We start from the raw sequence: 13,641 nt of genomic DNA, 5'->3' as shown, positions 1-13,641 counted from the left end.
TTCCTTCCTCCACCTTCTTTACCAAAACAGCCGCGCGCTTCTGTGCGACGCCAACGCGCCGCTGCGTGCGAGTGATTGACTGTGTGCTATTCTCCCCTGTGCTGTAACAGTGGCACGCTTTGTCTCGGGAGGAGCAAGCTAAGTATTATGAGCTCGCTCGCAAGGAACGGCAGCTCCACATGCAGCTCTACCCAGGCTGGTCTGCCCGAGACAACTATGTAAGTATCAACAGAACAGATCGACAGAGGTGCGTGTGTTTGCGCGCGTGTATGTTGATGGTGTCTGCGTTGCGTGACTTGTCCTTTTTACACAGTAATCGCACACACACACACACACACTTCCATTCACGCTAGCCGGCTCCGGCGCTAATAGGGCCCATTTGTGGAGCTTTTGTTTCAGCCTAATGTCTAATTCATAACACTGTTCTATTACAATGCACAGTAAAATGTGGACCGTAGCGCCGTGGACGGTATTATTGCCACAGCGAGGGGAAAATTGCCTGGTAATGGTTTATGCTGGTCTTTGATGTTCCATATCGGCGTGCGGATGTAAAAAGCAGCGGTTAGGCTGTTCTGCAGCTGCGACCTTTGCCCCCCGCCGCTGCCCGTTGTGTTTGCGAACGTAGGAAGACTCAGATTCAATCAAGATGTGTGTGTGTGTGTGTGTGTGTGTGTGTGTGTGTGTGTGTGTGTGTGTGTGTGTGTGTGTGTGTGTGTGTGTGTGTGTGTGTGTGTGTGTGTGTGGTTGATCTGACAGAGAGCACCAGCCTTTATTAAAAGTGTGGCTCCGGCACTCACATTCACTCCACCACCAAAGTGCTTTGTGGTGTTTATCTGCCTCCCCTCGGACACCGGCCGCATCCCTCCTCTTTGCGCCTCCGCTGCTCCTCCGCCGACGGCCTCGCTGAGGAGGGGGGCGACTCCTCCGCTCCCCCCGAAGCCCAGCACAGCACAGCTAACGGCGCACACCGTCAGCCAGTGACAGTCGGCCCCGTTCCACTTGAGTTTCCCGCTTTGTTAGTACAGCACGCACTTGAGATGAGGAGGAGGGGCTCCGCTTGGCTCAGCGGAGATAACGCAAGACGATATGTTTATTGTTTGTACACCGTGAGTGCGTTTCTGTGCCCCCCCCCCTCCTCAGACGTGCCTGGAAGTACCCAGGCGAGCGAGCAGCAGCATCGATGCCTTTTGCTCCGCAGCCTCCGCCGCATCCTCCCTCTCTCACCCACTCTCCTCTCCCCCGTCTGCTGCAGCAGTGGAAGGCAGATTAGCTCATGAATAAGTGGATTAGCAGACTTTGCAGCAGGAAACCAAAGTGCTGCTCATATTTGACTAGAATGACTCTACACTGCTATCTATACCTATAGTCTCCCCCCTGGGGATTTAGCATAAGCTATAAATCCTTACACACTCCCACCACCTCGCCGCTAACAGAGTGGCGCTCTCCACAGCCATTGAGCCAGACTCGTCTAATTACAGTGAGCATTTTTAATTGCCCTTCATGTTAATGTTTGTCATTAGAGGGACTTCAAAGCTAGTGGGAAACGTGACGCGGGCTGGTCACAACAGGCCGAGCCGTCCCCGTGAAAACGTATGTGTGAGCGCCGGGGCGCGTCCCCCTCAGCGTGGCGGTTGGCGGCGCGGTCCGGAGGCCTGAGGGATGCTGGTGAGATGCCCAGCAGGGGATGAGTGAACATGGCAGTCAGCAGCAGGATATCAGAGTGGTCTAGTGAGCGTGAGTGCTGGAGCCACACTTTATGCGTTCCTCTGTATATTTTTAGGGGAAGAAGAAGAAGCGGAAGAGGGAGAAGATGCAGGAATCGGCCACGGGTAAGCATCAGGCTCCCTCGTCTTGTTTCTATTATAACTGTCTGACTTCATCATCTTCTCATCGTCGGCCTAACGTCATCCTCCTCCATTTCTACGTCACCCAGTCACAGCAGGCTTCCTTTGTGTACGTCCCTCCACCTGTTTGTCCTTTGCCTTGCTCTCATCCCCATCTTCACATATTACACCTACTTTGGGATTAGTCTGTCCATTCTATACAACTACTTAGGATTCTGGGCTTTGCTCTATTTGTCTGCTTGCTGTACTACACTGTTTTTTTCTGCTGACCTTGTTTAGCTGCGCTTCTGAGCCTCCTCTCTGCACTGCAACTGTAATCCACTGAGAATTACACCTTAAGTAAAATGTCAGTATGTTTTTGGTCTATGTGAAGGCCAAATGGACAGTAATAAAAAAAAAAGTCTATGCTGCCCAGATACCTCGATTTTATTTTAAAAAAAGATGCAATTTTCTGCAGGTACAGGCCAGAGAATGAAAACGGCGTACATCTGAGAGAATGGTAAGACAACCCCTCCATCCCCTCCCTGTCTGCTCCCGTTCAATATATGTCAAGTCTTTTTAAACTGCTAAACACTGACCCGAGAGTGTGTACTCACAGACTAATCCTAAAGAGGTCCACCCTAACCTCACCATAGTCATTGTGTCAGTGGTGTTGAGGCCTGAAGGGGATTGTGGTTTGTGTGTGAAAGGCCTCGGCACAATAGGCATTGGGTTTGTCTTTTCTCTGCATTCGTGTGTTTGTGTGCTGCTACATGTGGATCTGTGCATGTGAATCGGGGCAACGCGGATGACGGATGTGGCGTCAGCAGTTTTTGGATTGTTGGGAAGCATTACTGCTTAATAAATCAGACACGTCAGATACGTTTTACAAGCCCATAACGTTTTTTTTGGGGGGTTGTTTTCTGCTGGTGGAAGCTGAGCTATCGTAGCGTAGCCGCACATGTGTTGTCTGCGTCTGTATCTTTTGTGAAGCCGAGCAGCTTGTTTGGCAGCAACGTAATGAGATGCTATACCTTAATACGATTTCATGGTATCTGGGGTTTCAGCGTGTCTGTAATGTTTTCATCACAAAGAAACTCTGTTTTTTTTTTTTTTTTTTTTTTTTCCTCTACGCGACATGTTGAGATGTATTGATTTCGATAACGTGTCAAACCCTCGCTGAACTGTCACCTGCCCCTTCTTTTGGTAGAGAGGAGGATTAACTTTGCCAACGTGTGGTGAAGGCAACTCTATTCTCCCTGCCTTCAACCCCCCCCTGCTCTCCGTGGATCCCTCGCTCTCCCTCCCTCAGAGCTTGCTAGCATCCTGTTATTCCGCTCTCTTTCGGCGGCAGAAAAAGCCGGGCAGATGTGACAAATCTGGTCTTGCGTCAAAATCGCCCCAACCAGACAAAGGTTTTCCACTTGATCGATTTTGGACCCAGTGGCTCTCTCTGAACCCCAAATTGGGCTGCCTCCTTTCTTCTTTCTCCTTTTTTTTCCCCTCCATCACTGGTTTTCAAAGCGAAGGGAGAGCAAGCGCTAAAAAGCACTTTATCTCTGATCCAATAATTAGCAGCGCCTAGCCGCAGCAGGATGGACACCCTTGCTGATTCTCAGTGACAGCCTTAAACTAATATGCATAATACCAAGGATACTGCCACAACTCCCCAAGCCCTCAATTTATGCAGATCCCAAAGAGCTGGATTGAGGTTAGCTCGGTGTAGACGCCAAAAAACATCTTTAAATGAACTCGTTGAATGAACTATTTCTTTTCATCTGACCCAGCCTCCTCTCCATCTGTCTCTCGCGCCGTATGAGGGAAATTAGTTAATTACTATATTCTGACGACACAATTCGAAAACCTTTTAGCCGACGGAGCGAACGGCGGCGAATGTTGACTCCCGTTGCCTTTTGTTTTTAGCACGTGCGCCGCCTCACTCTTCACCATAACCAAATGAAATGTTTCAGCCTCGGTAGGTGTTTTTCATGAAGGGAAAATTGACTTAATACGTTTTCATATTAACATATTTTATGGCTGCCGCTGGGTTCTTGTGCCCGTGAGGAGCGGCGGCGTCCAGGAGGGTTTCATGGCTCCACGTCGCCTCCCTTTGTTATCTTTAGCACGTCAAACGCTGGGCCCGCCACACAGCTGGCCCTCGCCGCGGCGCAACAGCGCTCGCAGAAGTCATTACCCTGACATGGTGAAATTAGGGTTTCCGTCTCTTCCCACAGAACCTGACACGTTGCTCCGACCGCTGGAAACTGAACTTTTACTCCGTTCCACGCCCTTTTTTCTGTCTTTCTTGCTTCCTTGTGCGCTTTTTGTTTGGCCGAACCCGCTGATTCACGGCCTTCGAGATATTTATCTGACGGAGACACTCGCGTGCCCTCCAGGAGCTCTCCCCGTTCAGCCACTGCACATTTTATTCACGGGGGGGCACTCCCAACAAAGGCCACTGTTCATCTGCCATGAAGGGGCCACGAAGTTGCGAAGCTGCATCTGAATCATCCTTCTGATGACGACGACTGGTGACACGGTGTCTTCACAGTCCGTCCACATTTGTTGAAGAAGTTGTATTCTTGAATCACATGATCCAGGATATCTTCTTCTGAATATTACCATGATTGCATGAAACATGAAAGGAAGCGTTTGTTAAGGCGGCCGCTCCTTCTCCTCCTCCCTCCTGTATCAATCCTGCCCTGGCTCCGTTCTGCCTCATGTGTGCAGCCAGAAGTCAGCTGTCAAAAGACTTTGATGAGCGAGGAGGGAGGACGGGGGGAGAGAGAGGGCGAGAGAGCGGGGAGGGCAGCGAGTGTTGGGGGGAAAGCGAGGGCAAAACGAGGCCCAGAAGAAAATCCCTCATTCTCCAGAGTCCTGACTTTACCCAATCTCACTTAACTGCCACTCATGCTTCAGCCTCCAGCCCTCGTTTCATTCCCTCGTCTCTTTCTCTATTTGTTGCCTCTCGTCTCGTCGCGCTTTTCTCTCCGTCTCCCGCGTGTGCGTCTGAGCAGCCAGCCACACACACTGGCTGCAATTAGGGAGGATCCGGCGCCCGCGCCTATTTCCCGAGTCGTTTCAATTTGGCCCAGGAGCCTCCAGGCCGCTGCGGCACAGCCCAGTGCCTCCGCACCCGCCTTATTAGTGACCTGGGATAATTGGGGAAGGAATCCTAATCGCGGAACTGGCTCAGGGTTTCGCTCTGAGCTGCGCACGGGGGACGAGAGGATGTTTTCAAAGCTGTACTCGCTAAGAAAAATAAAATTAAAAGGGGGGGGGGGGGGGAGAGATTTTGGCTGGAATGGGAGCGACGCCCCGGCTAATGTTACTGCGGGTAGGAAACGGAATGGGAAATGTTCGCCGTCGGAGTCGTCTCGCTCGCCCACCGCCCTGACCTCCACGAGGCCGACTCTGTGGAGAGAAACCGCCCGCTCAGCACTTTGTGTGGACTTTGTAGAGGGGCGGCGAAGCGCGACGTGCGGTGTGAGCGGAGACGCGTTAATCTTCACATCGACGCGGTTTGCGTCCGCCGAGCAACCGTCGCCTTCATTGGACCCTTTGATTGAGAACACCGTCAGGGTCTCAGACCCTCAGACCGTCCTGTGTTTACAGCTACAGCGCCGCCATTGTTTAGACTGGGGCATGAAATTTGTTTTGATTGAGTCACGGGCCCATTGTGTTGTGGTTTGGACAGCTGCAGCAGCAGAGCAACAGTATGAGGGTCCAGTCTCTCTCTTTGTGATGTCTTCTCCACTTCCTCCCCCCCCCCCTCCTCCACCTCCACCTCCACCTGGCTACTTGAGGGACTGCAGCTTTCTGGCTCCCACTTATGAGACGCTCATCTTTGAATGAAAGGCCCCCCAGGTAAACGCGGGGGTACGGACAGGAAGTAGAGCCTATTTTTATTTTACCCTAGTCAGTCTGGCCATTGTTACACAAGCACAAGCCCAGCTTCAGCATCTCTTTCCCTCACGCTTTCTACCCCCTCGCTCCCCGCGCGCCTCCTCTTCCTGCTCCTCACCTCTGTCCTGGTGCTGGATGTGAGTGGCGGTGGAGGGCCTTTGAAGCCAGACCACAGCAGAGGGAACAGTTATTGTGGCGGCTCTTTGAATGTGCCGCTGCCCCCCCCCCCCCCCCTCCCCCGGCCTGCAGCGGCTCAGACTGAGCTGTGCGGGGGCACGCGGCCAGACTTCAGCTGCCCGGGCCTCCAGCGATGCCGCCTCAGATGTGGGCAACCCCCTCCCCACCCCCCCATCCTCCCACACCCGCCCTCGCCCCCCTCCCACTTCTAGTCTCACCCACATATGCGTGGGATTTGGGATTTCAGTGACTCCCCCTCTCTCCCCCCTGCTGACCACAACCAGACCCCACCCTTTGCATGTCTGCAGCATTTAACCCAGACTCCATCTTCCTCCTCTCAGTTTCTGCTCCTCCTGACTGCGTTACTTACTCGCCCCAGGTTTGCCTTTTGACTGGACGTTAAACATCTCAAAGCTTCTTTTAGCTTCATGCAGCTCGTCTCCGAGCGAAACAAAGTGCTGACAACACAGGTCATTGTGATTGAAAGCCTCGTCTTCTCTTCCAGGTGCTTTACTGCTCTGACTGTTCAACTTTTCCCTGGTGCCTTTATGAGCAGCACTAACCACAGTTTTATAGACAGGAGGCAGCTTGGAGGTGTCACCACAACCAGCTGTGCAACTCTCAGCCAGGAGCCTCCTTCCTTTTACCTGGATGACTGGCCTCACTTTGTTACTGTTACCATGTTTTCTGTTGAGCACAATCACGGGCAGAACTATGATCTAACAAATGAATGACCCTTTTCATTCGTCAGCTGTTTTTGTCGTTCTCTCTCTCTCCCCCGTTGCGCTCTACACACCTCTCTCCACTTGGCTTATTTTTAGAGTAATTTGTCCGCTGTGTTTTTCTTTTTAATGGCACCAAAAGCAACCCCAGAGCTCCGCGTGGGGAAGGGGGGCAGGTGGGTCTGGGGGTCAGGGGGCTGTAAGGCGGGCGGGCCCCAGCTGCGGGCGCTTTGATTTGGCCCGGGAGGTGAAAGCGGCGATTGAGACGCGAGGCCGTGCCAGTTATCTTAACCTCCCACACTTCAAACGCTCGCCGAGAGCTTGTCCGACTCCTGCCCCCTCTCCCTCTCCTTCCCGTAGAGGGAAGGGAACCGGAGGAGGGGTGGGGGGGGGGGGGGGGGGGGGGGGGCTAAACCTTCACTACCCTCCTGAACAGAGGAGCGTTTCATTTCCTGCAAAAAAAGTACAGCCGGCATTCCTGAGCACTAATGTAGAGGGAGGAGGAGGCGGAGGAGGCGGAGGAGGAGGTGAGGGGAGGAGGGGTCAACTTGCTCCTGAATCCCAGGGTTTGTGTCGGCTGAACCTTGTGAAGCTCTGGCCTGGTGCCCCCCCCCCCACGCAACCAAGCGCCATACAAGCACACACCAAGCGTTAGCACCAAGGCTCTTTCTTCAAGCCCGCAGCCCCTCAGGCCTCGTCCCCGGGCAGGAAGGCCAGCGCTTTTCATGTCTGCGAGTGGGGGTTGGGGGGGGGGGGGGGGGGGGGGCGCACCCGAGGAAACGCGGCGTCGGTGTGCGGGCCCCACTTTGAGCTCCCGGGATGAAGAGGGGGAGGCAAACAACAGCGACGGGGACTCTCCCCTCTCGCGCGCGGCGCTCGGCTCCTCTCGGAGCGGCTCGGGGTCAGCGCTCCCCTTTCATCCACATGTGGTGAAGGCGTTTGCATGGCGGCGGCGGCGGCAGCGGCGGTGCTCCCTCCATCCGAGCGCTGGGGCCTCCGCGCGCTGCTCCCCTGCAACAACACACCCTTGGCTTCGCCACAAGGGAGAGGCAAACGAACGCCGCTTCCTTTTCCCGCAAAACATCCATCTTGCCAGTCGCAGGAGTCATCCATCCACCTCTGTGTCTTTGATCACGCATTCTATTTGATGCTGCTCGGGTCCGAAATAACTCTCTTTGGCTCGTCAATAACTGAAGCTAGCGCTGTAGCGTTAGCTCAAGGCCTGATGAACACTTCTGCAGCTGGGAATGGGGCCGGCTCCATGAGTGTCCTGTGTGACTGAGCAGTCAGGTAACGTTTTTTGTTTTTTTTTTTGTTTTTTTTGTGCTCTGCACCTGAGCTGCATCGGCACCGACCCCCCCCCCCCATGTGCGAAAAGTATCCCCCCCGTCGCGCACCTACAGCAGCCGCCTAAATGTCAAGCAGAAGCTAAACAAATGGCTGCTGGTTCAGACAGAGTGGAGAGGAGGACAGAGGGGAGCGGAGCGCTGCCAGCTGGGTCACGGCGACCCCCATGTTGGATCAGATCAAAGCCAGACCGGCCCACATCCTGCCGCTGACCTCCAACTCCTCTGCAGCTCAGCCCTTGGCTCAATGCTGAGACTCATTCAATCAGCTGTAGCGCGAAGAACAAAAAAACTAGTGATTGATTGTATAGATGGTAATGACAGATAAGTCGTCCCTCCCTGGGGCCGGGGTCGCGTTCTTGAATGGTGAGACACTTTGGAGTCGTTCTGAGTCATCGTGATATGTCTGGTTTTGGTTAATGCGCCCTGAGCACGACCAGCGTTTCGGTTTGGGTTGTTGACGTTGTTTCGAATAATTCATCTCCTCACTGATGAGAAAACGCAGCAGCCTCTTTTTTTTGTATACAGATGCAGCTAGTTCATGCCGTGTGTCTTTTTCTGTCCCAGGGGGAAAACGGACCAATTTCTCCACATGCAAAGCGAAGGCAGCAGCTACGGGCCCTCTGCTCGAGATGGAGGCCTGCTAGATTCCATGAAGACCCTCAAATCTCCAAACTGAAGCCTCCGCTTCTCAGAGGACCCTCTTTCCTCTCTGCCCCCCCCCCAAAACCCCACTCCCTCACCCTTCAGCACCGCCTCATGTCGCCACCGCCTCCACCGAAGACACTTCACTGTTTGACTCTACACTCTTCCCGAAGGCACCTGCTGTAGAGACACTGAACGAGACAATCACTTAGAAGCACCGTCACGTGACTACATTCTCACTGAAAACCCCCAAAAACCATCAATTTGACGTACGTGTTTTGTCAGTTCCCTTTTCACGAATCAGCTTTACCGCAATCTGAGGCACTGCACTGATAAAACAGCAGCAACTTTGATGTGTGCACAAACGTTTTGCCCCTGCACCGCCCCCAAAGCCTCTTTTCCTAAGTTATTGTAAGTTATTTGTCACCTCTGTTCCTTTGTATAGTCCATTAGACTGACCTTCACCGACCTTCTCTCTCTCACTGGATTTTTGAGACCATTTGGGGATTTACCCGAACCGACCAAACACCTCTTTTTAGACTGCACTAAGGAAGATGGAGGGATCTCATCTTGTTTAAAAAAAAAAAAAAAAAACGGTCCTCAAGATGCCAATTTAGTTTGTCGCTGACCAGTTGGTGCAAAAGTATCAACAATTGGATTTGCTTTTCTTTAGACTGAATTTTAATTTGAATGTTTGTTTTTTTATTTGTACCTTGAATCCTTGTTTCAACTTCTCGGTGTATATTTTAGCAGTGTTTTTTTTAATATTGTTTTTTATATAGTGGTCTATATGAAAATAAGCTTTGGACACAGGAAAGCCATTTTTCTTGTTGAAGCGTCTTGCAGAAAATTGACTCTTAAGGCTTCTTTTGATAAACTATTTGTAACAAATAGTGACCTTGAGTCTTGCTCAGATGTAAAATAATGCTCACTATGTGTACTTTTTAAAACTGTCAGGATATGTCAATTTTCTTGGTATTTTTGCAGGCAACATTAGGACAAAGGCGAGAGTGATAGCTCAGAGGCCTATATTTTATTGTTCTAAAACATGACAAATGACACAGATATATATATTTACCCCAGCACTTGGCAGTCTTTCTTTTATTGCAATGGACCTTTGTCTTTTCTCTGGTAGCTAATAGTGTGGTCTTTAGCCATGTTGTTTATTCCATACAAGCATCTCTGTAACACTTTGATTTTAATGCTCTATTTTAGTATTACTTGATAAATCCCTTTTTATTATCATATTCTGGATCACTGTCATCTTGGCATAGCATTTTGTTTTCCAAGTGGTCATATCTGAACTGTCTCAACATGTTTTTTTCTGTTTTGTTTTTATAAAGAAAAAATAAAAAAAAGGCACCATTGGCTCATTTGATCACTCGTGTGGTGGCAGACGTAACGGCCTGTGCGTCGTCCTTGTTAGTGGAGAAAAGCAGGTAAAACACATTAGGTACAACTTCAAAAAGCTTGAAATATTGACAAGCAATTAAAACTAAAAAACCCACATTGCCTGAGGCTACATTTATACAGTATTATTGCACTGATATCATAGCATAAAACCCTTTCAATTGGGAAACATGATTTAAAGGAGTATGATTCATTTTTTTAATAAAGAAACCTTTTAAATTATGCAAAATCTCTTCAGGTAACAATTAAACTTTTGAAGTAAACATTTTTGATGAAAAGACCAAGATCAAAGGAAAATTCTATTTATGGACAAATTGGAATTGTGCCTCTCCAGCGTTTCCCATTTCAAGGAGAACAGCACCACCTTGTGTTTCCGTCTGTTCACCAGCACATAGTAAAGATATTACATGTCAAGGGTTAATGTTTAATAAATTGATCCTCTAACAATGACAAATGAGCTCTAATACATGAAAATGGAGTCAGTTGAAGAAATCGCAAAAGTCCGTCAAACGTATAATTACTGGTTCAGTCAATTATTTGAGATTCTTCTGTTACAAGCATTTCCATTTAAAGCCATTTCATATTTCATTACTGCAACAAAAGCACACACAGAACTGTTTTACTTGATTATATTTAATCTTGTCAGACACGCAAAAAATGTTACCTGGTCAACTTCCATCAAAAAATGACAACAGTCAACCATTCATGTCGGAGGCAGAGGCACTTTACGCGTTTCTCATTAGCCTTTCCTGGATGGCTCGTTTTCATTACAATGTTTGTCCATGGAAACTTGCATCACTGTGAAACAATTATTTGTACTTGTAGAATCCTTCTCCTGTCTTTCGGCCAAATTTGCCCTGTGCCACCAACTTGTTCAGCAGTTCACTCTGTGCAAACAGTGGGTTGTCAGGCTCCAACGCATTCCAACCTAGAAACATCAGAGTTCAGATTTTATCCACCATTCATCTCAAACCAAATCTGTGTCTTTTCACAAGACTTTACTAACCATCCATAATGAATTTTATTACGTCTAATCCTACGTAGTCCGATAGCTCAAAAGGCCCCATGGGATAACCAGCACCAAGCTTCATGGCAATATCAATGTCCTCTTTGGAGCCATGACCTTAACAAAGCAAACAAAAAACAAAAATCACTCAAAGACGCAGAAATCAATCAAATGGGAAAACTCAGACATCATGAAGCAGCCCATAATGAAGGCTGTGTTCACCAAGGTCATTTAAACTGCAATAACATGTCAACTTACCTCTCTCGTGCAACCGGATGGCCTCCATTGTGTAAGGAACTAGCAGGCGATTCACAATGAATCCTGGTGTATCCTGAAAACATACAAGTTGGACGCTGCTGCCAGTTTGAATATTTTTATAAGACACTACAACAGCTGCAACGACAGAGGAATCGTCACCTTGCAGGACACTGATGTTTTTCCAAGTACTTTGCTGAAGTTCAGGAGAGAATCAAAAGTCTCTTGGCTTGTTGCTGAGGTTGCAACGACCTGTCAAAGATAAACACTTTAAGCAAAGCTGTAGGTCATATGGCACAGACCAGTCAACACAATCAGACCAAGTGTTTGTGCTGAAATAAGTAACTTTTCATTGTTGCTCAATCAGGCCGTTATCTTTGCATTTTCAGAGTTAAATCTCAGTAAGAAGTTTTTTCCATAATTGTGTTTCCGCTTTACTACTGGCATTAGATGCAGTCTTGTTGTTACACTGTCACATGATGACTAAAGGGCCGACCTCTACAAGTTTCATCATAGGGACTGGATTGAAGAAGTGAAGGCCACCAAATTTGTCCAGTCTGCTGGTGGAGCTGGCGATGTCAGAGATGCGAAGAGAGGACGTGTTGCTGGCAAAGATGGTGTGACTGAAACACAAGGTGCAGAATTATATGCAGTAAATAGTAGAATTCCATTGCTTACAAGCAATAAACAACTTAGAAAGAGCAAAGTGCTTACGCAGGTGCCATCTTGTCAAGTCGACCAAAAAGGTCCTGCTTGATTTTCAGATTTTCCACAATGGCCTCCAACACAAGATCTGTGCTCTGAACTGCAGCTCCGTCATCTGTTGAAGTAGATACATTCTTCAGGACTTTCTGGATGAACTCTTCACCTGCCTGAAACAAACCACACGCTCCAGTAAATACCATGCAACAGCTGTTGACGTTTCACTGACCAGGTTGTTAAAAAGTGCTGGTTGATTTACTGCATCTCACCTCTGGCTTATCAGCAAACTTCTTTTTGACCACTCGTTTCAAGCTGCCTTCAATTCCTTTGACGGCCTTTTTCAGGATGTCATCAGAAGTGTCCACCAGTGTCACTGTGTGGCCAGTTGATGCAGCAACCTACCAGGAAGAAATCGGTTCATAAATGTTTTAAATGCTTGAATTATAAAAAGGGAAATGAAGTCACCACTGTCTGTGATAGTGAGATTGGCACTAGTAAGATAACTCTGTTCACCCTAAAGCCACTAGTTCTATGTTTAAAACAGATAAACTCCCACTGACCTCCCTAAATCAGTGCCATTAGGCTGCAACTTCATCTAAAACCGTGTGTGTAGTGTCAGTAATATATCACCATTGTATTGATTAATAATTAATATAATAGACAATGGTAAGTTTATAAAAAACATATAGTAAGTGGTGGAGGAATATATAAATTTGTTTAATATATAAAAAGTAAACTTTTGAACTTTCAGCAGTGAGTTTTTGTGCAGGAACTAAAATAATGTCAATGTAACTAAATCAGTATTTTCAGGTGTACAACGCCGATTCTGGAAAAACAAGTAGACAGCGACCCCTCGTGGCAGACGTTGTCTCCTTTAGTTTTCTCCATGTAAGCATGTGTCTTACTTAGCTTGACACCACGAAACGACTAGTGTTTTGAATAAATGACACAACATGGTTTTCAAGGTTCAGCAGGTCAAGACTGTGTTGCGAGACAACAAATCATTACCTAAATTACTTAGCTGGGTCAAATAAACACCTCTTTAATCGCGGCAAGACAAATACGTGAATTCCTAAACACATACGTGCACTAATAAATACATTAAAACATTTAGTTTAAATATATTGAAAGCAATGACATTCTGTGTTTAAGCTAAAGGTTACGGGGCATCATGACAAAAAAGTGTCATTAAATATTCAAATGCATAAATATATCAATGCATACTATTTATAAAACTTAACTTTATAAAACAGTTTTGTGTGTATAGGATATTAAAAGGGTCCCCGTGAGTTAAACAGCCGTGGGCTAAGCTAGCAGATGCTAAGTGATCTAATGCCGCAGCTTACTTGTGCAATTCCTGCGCCCATCTGTCCACTTCCGATGATCGTTACATGTTTAATAGCAAGACTCCTGACGGCCGAAGAACAGAAACCTCTGCGGATGTGCTGCGTGTAGAAAGCCATGTTAACAGGCCCGGCAGAAATCAGGACACGAACCCACGACAGAAAACGGGCACTAAAGTCAGCGGTCACGTGAACACGATGACGCTTCAGCGACCTTTCACACATTTATATCATGCGCAAGTAAAGTTGAACCCATATTTTCTTTCCGTATTTCAGTTACTAGTCATTTTTTAATAAAACATAATG

General features: G+C 48.2%; 2 protein-coding genes across 5 annotated transcripts in view; one reads left to right on the top strand and one right to left on the bottom strand.

The window, feature by feature from the left end:
* Positions 1 to 9,987, top strand: part of lef1 (lymphoid enhancer-binding factor 1) — a 35,185-nt gene extending 25,198 nt beyond the window's left edge. Inside the window, exons 8-11 of one of the 4 annotated variants that reach the window (XM_029162672.3) lie at positions 111 to 218; positions 1,787 to 1,829; positions 2,302 to 2,343; positions 8,542 to 9,987. In XM_029162672.3, the coding sequence (XP_029018505.1) occupies positions 111 to 218; positions 1,787 to 1,829; positions 2,302 to 2,336 (186 nt within the window). In that variant the 3' untranslated portion in view covers positions 2,337 to 2,343; positions 8,542 to 9,987. Of the gene's footprint in view, positions 1 to 110; positions 219 to 1,780; positions 1,830 to 2,301; positions 2,344 to 8,541 lie in introns of all 4 variants that reach the window. The other 3 variants (XM_029162665.3, XM_029162655.3, XM_029162646.3) reach the window with 3 other exon arrangements.
* A 657-nt stretch (positions 9,988 to 10,644) lies between these two features.
* Positions 10,645 to 13,538, bottom strand: hadh (hydroxyacyl-CoA dehydrogenase). Its single transcript, XM_029162683.3, has 8 exons — positions 13,339 to 13,538; positions 12,262 to 12,390; positions 12,005 to 12,162; positions 11,787 to 11,913; positions 11,453 to 11,542; positions 11,294 to 11,366; positions 11,036 to 11,152; positions 10,645 to 10,957 (listed from the first exon to the last, which is right to left on the bottom strand). Exons 1-8 carry the CDS (start codon positions 13,453 to 13,455, stop codon positions 10,839 to 10,841), a joined length of 930 nt encoding a protein of 309 aa, XP_029018516.1. The 5' UTR covers positions 13,456 to 13,538; the 3' UTR covers positions 10,645 to 10,838.
* Between the last annotated feature and the right edge of the window lie 103 nt (positions 13,539 to 13,641).

Source organism: Betta splendens, chromosome 1 (assembly GCF_900634795.4).
Source record: "Betta splendens chromosome 1, fBetSpl5.4, whole genome shotgun sequence".
NCBI lineage: Eukaryota > Metazoa > Chordata > Actinopteri > Anabantiformes > Osphronemidae > Betta > Betta splendens.
Note: the sequence above shows the minus strand (reverse complement) of the source record. Positions and strands in the feature narration are given on the sequence as shown.

Excerpts from the sequence above, each read along its gene's own strand:
- hadh (XM_029162683.3), bottom strand. The coding sequence starts at position 13,455 with ATGGCTTTCTACACGCAGCACATCCGCAGAGGTTTCTGTTCTTCGGCC. Across the intron at positions 12,163-12,261 it reads AGTTTGCTGATAAGCCAGAG|GCAGGTGAAGAGTTCATCCA; the intron begins GTGAGATGCAGT and ends GGTTTGTTTCAG. Across the intron at positions 11,543-11,786 it reads CTATGATGAAACTTGTAGAG|GTCGTTGCAACCTCAGCAAC; the intron begins GTCGGCCCTTTA and ends TATCTTTGACAG.